Source organism: Daucus carota, chromosome 6 (assembly GCF_001625215.2).
Source record: "Daucus carota subsp. sativus chromosome 6, DH1 v3.0, whole genome shotgun sequence".
NCBI lineage: Eukaryota > Viridiplantae > Streptophyta > Magnoliopsida > Apiales > Apiaceae > Daucus > Daucus carota.
The window spans coordinates 35305093-35313599 of NC_030386.2; the positions used below are offsets into that span (position 1 = coordinate 35305093).

Here is an 8507-nt window from a genome sequence, read left to right on the forward strand (position 1 = left end):
TTTTGCAGCTTGGATTTTGACAATATTGAAAAATAATTATAATACTAATATACATATGTATAAATATATATATACTTTTTAAATATAATATGTTAAATCCATAACTTTTCTTTTATAAAAACTTCCTCAATATTTTTATCAAAAAAGTGACGTAAAAAACCCGTCTCAAGAGAAGGAGTACATGAAAACAAGTAAGATACGTATATAATTACAGTACCGATGTTGATAAATTATTATCACATTTTTTAAGAACAGTGTCCTAATATACGGGAAAAATAATCCAAAATGTTACTTTTCAATTAAAATGAGATTGTGTCCCGTTTATTTCTCACACTCCTTGCCATGAGATGTCATAGTTTTGAAGTCTAAAAAATGAAAATTTGTGTTACATTATTATAATGATTTTTTGATTTAAACATAAAATGATAGTACATCATTTTCTTCTAAAATTTCAAAAATACTGAATTATCTAATGTTAATAAAATTATTCAACACAATTGTGATATTGCCGGGCCTTTTCATGCATACAAAAAAGTTGGCGCTTAAGGTGCATGTATGCAAATAAATAAAACGTGAAGGGGACAAGAGTTAGTATTGAGCTTGTAGCTAGCAGCCACCTTAATTGATGCACACAATCCAAGACCATTACTCCTTGCTGTCTTCATCTCCAGTTATTCACACACCCCGTTAAATCACCCTGTCAAAAATTTGAGCCTGGCCATGGAGATCCCTGCAGCATTTTTTGTGGTGCCACTGGGAATTCTCTTCTTATTCTCAGGTCTAGTCGTCAATCTCATTCAGGTATGTTATGCGATCAGAGGTGCTGTTCTAGAGTTTTCGGGTTTTCGAAAGTCTGTGAATTTTCTTTTCCATAATTAAATCTCCGGTGAGCATGAGATACCACGTTAAATGACTGATTCTTATAAAACCTCAAGTGTTAGAGAGAGGGCTTACGGGGATCATATTGTATATTTTAGCAGTCCCAACTTATTTTTAAATAAAACTGGTGATTTATTTCTGTAGTGTTCTAGTAAAGATATTTCTATCCCTGATCTTCTAAGTGAATTATGATTAGCAAGTGATTTGGTGTACTCAAAGGTTATTTATTAGCTTTATTTGATCTGTGAAGATTTAATAGAATTCCTTTATCTGAGTGTAATGTTGTAAATTGTTGAGCTTCTGGGGTTGGTTCAAGTTGTTTGCTGGGGAAATTAGTCAAACATGTGTGTATTTTTTGTTCTTGAGGTGAATTTTCCAGGTAGCAGTGTAATTTCCAATCAATTCATGAATTTAAAAAATATACTTTCTTTTCAGGCATTTTTCTTCTCGACTGTGTGGCCCTTCTCCAAGAACATGTTTCGGAGGATTAATAGTCAGGTCGCAGAACTGTTGTGGCTGGAGTTCGTTTGGCTTGCTGACTGGTGGGCTGGTGTTAAGGTACATTTGGGTTCCCCCGTCAAAATGCCTGATTTACTTGTGCAGCTTCTCACTTTTCATGCTAATGTAAAAATAACATGAATGGTGATCATACACAAAGAGAACTCATCTCACAATATAGATGTTTACATATTCGATTAAACACTGAATTTGGCGTTATAGTTTCCCATAAGTTTTGCCAGCCAATGCCACAATTAATGTTGCATTCAGAGGCCCAGCTTGCACACACAAGATAACCAAGCCAATGTTTTTTTATTAGAATATGAATATCTCACCATCACCCTGCAACTTTGCGATGATGATATTACATTGCTAAGAAAATGCATATTGTTTACTTTAAGAGATATGTATAAATATATGGAGCAGCTCATGCATAATTCCGCTATGATTAATGAGAATGCTTTTGGTTGCAGGTTGAGCTGTATACAGATGCTGAAACCTTACATTTGATGGGTATGAGCTAGTGTTGATTCGATACAACGTGCTTTGTTCTGTCTTCTTGTCAAGATTATAGTTAATGCTAATAGTCTAGTTATGATGTTTATGCTTCAGGGAAAGAGCATTCACTTATCGTATGCAACCACAAAAGTGATGTTGATTGGCTAATTGGATGGATTTTGGCTCAGGTACTTGTATATTATAACTACTTCCTTACATTAACGTGGATGTTGCAGAAATGCACACAGTGAGGCATGTTTAATTTATTGATGTAGGATATATACCTACCACCTAGTTTTGTGTGCGTGTAAATTGACGATATGAATTATCCAAACCAAGATAATAAATTAGAGACAATGCTGTCTGATTTTTATATACACCTAATCTTCTTTCTTAGTTTCAAGAAGGCTAACTTATGCAATCCTTTCCACTGGTATTATCGTCTCCTTTTACAGCGATCAGGTTGTCTAGGTAGCTCAGTACCCGTGACAAAGAAATCAGCAAAGTTCCTTCCAGTAAGTGCTTTATAATCATTTGTGAAGTGATTTTATTCAGTTAAAACATTCATCTTGATGATATACTAATGCCCGTGAATGAAATTGTGCTCTCTTGCTTCTTAGTAGATGATTTGGTATGAACATTGGAATATCTATAATATTTCACATTAACAACTATCCACGCAGACTAATCAGGTATATATGTAGAGTAATATATTTTTTTAAAAAGAAGAAACTGGCTTAATAAGTCAATTCACAAAAAGGAGCGGATCATGCATGGGTCTCCCAAGCTTCCTTGATGCTGGGTATCTTGAATCACATGATATATACCAGTAATTGCATGATGTTAGCACGGGCTCGATAAGTCGATAGGGTGAAGGGGAAAAAGAATAAATGTCTCTAGCATCAGCACTTGTAGTGTACAGGACCAGCCGTGCCTGAGGGTGTTCCAAGTGTTCAACGGAACAGGGCCCAAAATTTTGAGGGGCCCATTTTTTAGTACCTTATACACATAATATGTAGTCTAGGAAAAAAAATAATTATAATTTCATTTCAAAAAAGAAAAGTGCAGATAGAATAAAGTTTAAAAAATAATATACGCTAACTAATTATCAATTATAATTATAAGTAAACTTAAAACATGTTATATTGATCTTAAAGATTAAAATTAATCATAATAATTTAATATAGACTACTAGTATTACTTATTTCATTAAAATATAATACAACCGTGAACACTAGGGTTTTGTAGACAACTTCTACATTTTATCATTTTTTTGGTAATTCAATTCTTAGGTGATTAATTTATTTTATTTTATAACTACATGCAATGTTTACATATTAAATGAAAAATATTAACTTATAAAATTACATTGATTAAATTATATATTTATATAAAATTTAAGGAGGTTTACATATAAATTAGGTTTATGCCATTGTTTTTTTGTTTATAATGATTACATCTTATTAATTATGTACTTGTAATTTATCTCTTGATTTTCGATATATTTAAATTATATTATAAAAGAAGATATTTAGTTAATTTTTGTATTTTATTTACTTTATTATTTTATTTTATTTTAATTATGGGGCATCCGTCTAAAATTTTGTACGGGCACATAAAATCTCAAGCACGGCTCTAGGCATTCAGAAATAGGCATAGGCATGGAGTGAGAGATATTATGAATCATAGTTTTCTTTTATTTTTCCTGCCTAGGCAACTAGTCGTGTCAAGTGAAGATAACTCAATAAGTTCACTTACAAATACAACTATGAATTATTATTTCAATTCTTGTGTCCTCTTTGTATTCTCATCTTCTGCATACTGAGTATCTTCTAATTCTTTGATCATAAACACCTTAGTTTTTCTGAATTGCCAGTGAGATCAGCACTGCTTATTTTGTACAGGTCGTAGGCTGGTCTATATGGTTTTCAGGAGCTATCTTCTTAGAAAGGAGCTGGTTAAAGGATGAAAAAACTCTCAAGGTATGGACGTATTATAAAGATGAGTGTATGCTTTCCTTTAGTATATTTAAAATGTGAGCATTGATCTAGGCCTTGCGTACTTATCTTATGTGTCTTTATTTGATTTCACTAATTTGCTATGTATTTTTTTTGCAGTCCGGTTTTCAACGGTTAAGGGATTTCCCAAGTCCTTTTTGGATGGCACTTTTTGTTGAGGGTACTCGCTTTACACAGGCAAAACTTTTGGCAGCCCAGGAATATGCATCTTCAATGGGACTGCCTTCTCCTAGGAATGTTTTGATTCCTCGAACCAAGGTCAGGAAATTTCGCACCCATCAGACTTTTTTTTTCTTTTCTCCTCTGAATTATGATTTTAAAGAACTCAATTTCGAACTTCTCCTTCCAATATCTATATCTATCATGTCGATAATAAAGTAATGTGATGCTCTACAACAGTTCCAAGCAAAACTTCCTTTGCCTCTCCTTTCATTTTACTGGAATTTATGCAAGCTTTAACTTGTGTAATCTATTCTTTTTTTCAGGGTTTTGTTACAGCAGTAAGTCAAATGCGTGAATTCGTTCCTGCGGTATATGATCTAACATTTGCTTTTCCCAAAAGCTCTCCTTCACCTACAATGCTAAGACTCTTAAAGGGGCAACCTTCTGTGGTTAGTCGGCTGAACTTTGGGGCCCTTAAGCACTATAATTCTATATATTAATCTTATAATGTTAGCTATATGCACCCTGACTATACATCTTCCTTAAGTTTTAGCACACAGATCACAGAGAAATTTCTCTTTAATATATACCAAAATAGCAGAGGAAATCCATTCAAGGTATGGACTTCAAGTGCCAAATGATAATTTGGAAACGGTCAATTTAAATACTAACAGACTCATGCCTCCATGACCTTAATGCTAGGAGGGGAGGGCCGAGGGGTCTCCAGCAGGATATAGGGCCTTGGGGAAAAATTGCTTTTAACTCAATCCAAGGGTATTGCTGGAGAGTTCAATACAAAGTAATACTAATAGAGTAAGAAAATTTACGTAGGGACCTCCCAAAAATGGAAAGAGGACAACTGGAATAGACGGATTGTCTAAGTATATCTTAGCTGTGGTTTTCTCCTAACCCCTTAAGATTTTGGGAGAGTTGGTCGTGTAACACATCTTCTGCAAGAATTTGACAGTGAGTTTGTAGCAATAAATTATGGTGTTTTATGAAAGTTATAGATCAATAATCGAAAATTCTGAGAATATACATCTCCTCGGGAGAATTTGCATATGGAAGAAAAGTTAAACCAATCCAAACATATGAATGAAACAGTACAAGTTGCACATAAATGTTAAATCAAATACTGGTACATATTTAGTTTTTCTTTTCAAATGTTCTGTTCCCAACATATCTTGCTTTGTAGGTTCATGTTCACCTAAAGCGGCACTTGATGAAAGATCTGCCTGAAACGGAAGATGCCATTGCTCAATGGTGTAAAGATGTGTTTTTAGCCAAGGTAAAGATTTTCTTTACCGTCCACAGGCTTATTAAAAGGATGCTTACACTGCACCTTGTACAACGACATGTGTTGCTGCAATGCTTTATTGATTTGCTTGTTGATCGACAAACTGGGAAAAACTTGCCAATTCTTCTTCATTACTATCATGTCATATACGTGAGTTTCATAAAGTCGTCTTGAATTAATCTGATCCTAACATTATACGCTTTAAAGTGTTAGTGCGATTTGAGGAGGACAGTGCAATTGTGATCATATAATATTTGTATCTTAACAATTTTAAGTGGAGTTGACAGATAGTCTTTTAAGGCCAGCGGACTGCAATGATCAGGATTTGGGCTTTTGAACACAGAGTTTATACAAAAATATTAGATGGTGGATTTTAGCCACTAGAGCACAGTTTAAAATGTATCGCGGCTTATGTGTGTGTATTTGTTGAATAGTATTATTATATGGTGTTAAAATTATATATAAAGCTATATAAGTGATGCAATATGTCATTTATATAAAATAATTGGAATTTTCTGTTGTAGGATAAATTATTAGACAAGCATGAAGCTTCTGGCAAATTTGGTGATGGAGAACTTCAAAGCCTTGGTCGGCCATTGAAATCTCTTGTGGTAAGATGAATATAATTTGTCTATTACCAAATACCTGTAACATAGATTTTAAAACAACACTATTAGAGTTGGTAAATTAACATCGTATGAAGCTCAAGATGTCTGTAGATTGTGCCCCTCATGTTTGTAGCATATATCTTGGTCTAAATCTGAATGCTGTGCGAGTAATGCTACTAACACTTGTTTGCGGAAAACAGGCCATGACATCCTGGATTTGTCTTCTCATCTTTGTAAGCTTGAAATTCTTGCAATGGACATCACTTTTATCTTCTTGGATGGGTCTTGCATTTTCCGCATTAGGCTTGGCTACAGTGACTGTTCTCATGCAGTTTTTGATACAATTTACTCAGTCGGAGCGCTCGAGCCCTGCCAATCTCTTAATACCTCCCAAGCCAAGCCAGTGAGGACAAACATATTTAGCAACTAGTGACATAATTTTTATGCAGTACACCATACCTGAGCACCAGTGAAAGATTTGGCTTTGTGACTTATGTTTGAAATGGAAAGAGTCTAGTTTATGTCATTGAGATGATCTCCGATTTGACGATATTTTGGCGATAATTCGAATTTTCTTTATTGCAGCGTTGCCTGCATCAATTCACTTCAAGTTGTGATCTGATTGTCATTCAAATGTTTGAGCTCTAATGTTTTTGAGTTGCATATATAGTTGTATATGGTTGTATTCAGTTGCATATGATTGCATTCAGTTGATTCTATTGCAATCTAATGGCCCCGCCAGGGGCACACCATACATCCGTTGCAACTTACAGTTTTTAGTTGCATTTAGTTGCATATGAGGTTGCATTTAGTTGATTCTATTGCAATCTAATGGCCCCGCCAGGGGCACCCATACTTCAGTTGGAACTTACAGTTTCCAGTTGCATTTAGTTGCATATAAGGTTGCATTTAGTTGCATATGAGGTTGCATTCAGTTGATTCTATTGCAATCTAATTGCCCCGCCAGGGGCACCCATACTTCAGTTGGAACTTACAGTTTTCAGTTGCATTTAGTTGCATATGAGGTTGCGTGCAACCTCATATGCAACAGAAAACTGTAAGTTGCAACTGATGTATGGGTTCCCCTGGCGGGGCCATTAGATTACAATAGAATCAACTGAATACAACCCATATGCAACCATATATGCAATTACAAATCCTGATTTCAAGTTTCAGATTTCAAATGACATTTTCGACCTCATCGTTGGAATCGATATATAACCACAGTATTTTTGAAAATATTTTAGAGAAAGTAGTATTTTTGAAAATAAAATTGGATAAGGTAGTATTTTTGAAAATAAGATTGAAAACGTGATTATTAATAAAAAAAGCCCTATTTTTTATCACATCAAAACCATGCACATTTTCCCCCCTGGACTGTGCACACTCCGAGTCCCCCTTTCAATCTCAACCAGAGCAAAATTGTTAAAATAGAACTTCAGCAAAATTAATTATTCTAGAGTAGACGTTCTAACCGTCATTTCTCTATTTTGGAGATCCTTATTCTAGTTGAGTGCTTTTTCTCCCTCTGTCATCTTTCTATTTATTAAATCAAATTTTGCTGAGTATGTTGTTATTATTAGCCGTGTCTATTTGCAAAAAATAGGGTTAATTATCAAACTCATCACTGAAGTGAACAAACGGTATCAACTCCATCACTGATCTCCACGGGTCTCAAGTTGCTCACTAAACTCACTTAATGGTATCAAAGTCATCACTGCCGTTAAAAAAAAGTAACGGAGGTTAGACGGAGTGACAGATTGGCGGTTGATGTGTCACATTAATAAAAAAGACCGAAGAAAAACAAATGAAAGAAAATAAAAAAAAGTAGAAAATAGAAATGCCACATAATTTGAAGTTTATATGGAAATAAAGCATGCAAACTTTTTATTAAATTGATTTTAGGATATAATTATCTAAATAAACGTATCGAACTAAATTTTAATATATAATTAACTAAACAATTAAGATTAACTTTTATGTTTTTTATTAGATTATAATTATTTTTGGATAATATTGAAATGTTTTCTCTTTTAATAAATTTTACTTATGTGAATATTATTGTTGGCAAAAAAATATTTTCAAATTTTTTTATATCACCAACTTTTTTAAAATTTTAAGAAAAATCTAGAGATAGAATATAAAGAAATTCATTTCGATTTTTAACACTTCTATTTCTTTTGGAGTTTCTTGTACCAAACAAAAACATGAAAATAAATATATGTAAATTTAATATATGAAGCAACACACATTGTCCAAATCTTCAAAAACGACACATAATGTTTAAACATATTTTTTTGCCAACAATAATATTCACATAAATAAAATTTATTAAAAGAGAAAACATTTCAATATTATTCAAAAATAATTATAATCTAATAAAAAAACATAAAAGTTAATATTAATTGTTTAGTTAATTATATATTAAAATTTAGTTCCATACATTTATTTAGATAATTATATCCTAAAATCAATTTAATAAAAAATTTGCATACTTTAATTTCATACAAACTTCAAATTATGTGGCATTTCTATTTTCTACTTTTT

General features: G+C 33.0%; 1 protein-coding gene across 1 annotated transcript; it reads left to right on the plus strand.

Moving 5' to 3' along the window:
• Positions 1-599: 599 nt before the first annotated feature.
• Positions 600-6623, plus strand: LOC108226527 (1-acyl-sn-glycerol-3-phosphate acyltransferase 2). Its single transcript, XM_064079102.1, has 11 exons — positions 600-801; positions 1315-1437; positions 1851-1890; positions 1990-2063; positions 2331-2390; positions 3780-3857; positions 3993-4151; positions 4379-4504; positions 5251-5343; positions 5877-5963; positions 6161-6623. Exons 1-11 carry the CDS (start codon positions 721-723, stop codon positions 6365-6367), a joined length of 1128 nt encoding a protein of 375 aa, XP_063935172.1. The 5' UTR covers positions 600-720; the 3' UTR covers positions 6368-6623.
• The last annotated feature ends 1884 nt before the right edge of the window (positions 6624-8507 follow it).

Bases quoted from the DNA above. Each gene is read 5' to 3' on its own strand.
- LOC108226527 (XM_064079102.1), top strand. From the start codon at position 721: ATGGAGATCCCTGCAGCATTTTTTGTGGTGCCACTGGGAATTCTCTTC. The intron at 1,891-1,989 runs GTATGAGCTAGT...TTTATGCTTCAG, and splicing joins TGAAACCTTACATTTGATGG to GGAAAGAGCATTCACTTATC. The intron at 4,505-5,250 runs GTTAGTCGGCTG...CTTGCTTTGTAG, and splicing joins TAAAGGGGCAACCTTCTGTG to GTTCATGTTCACCTAAAGCG.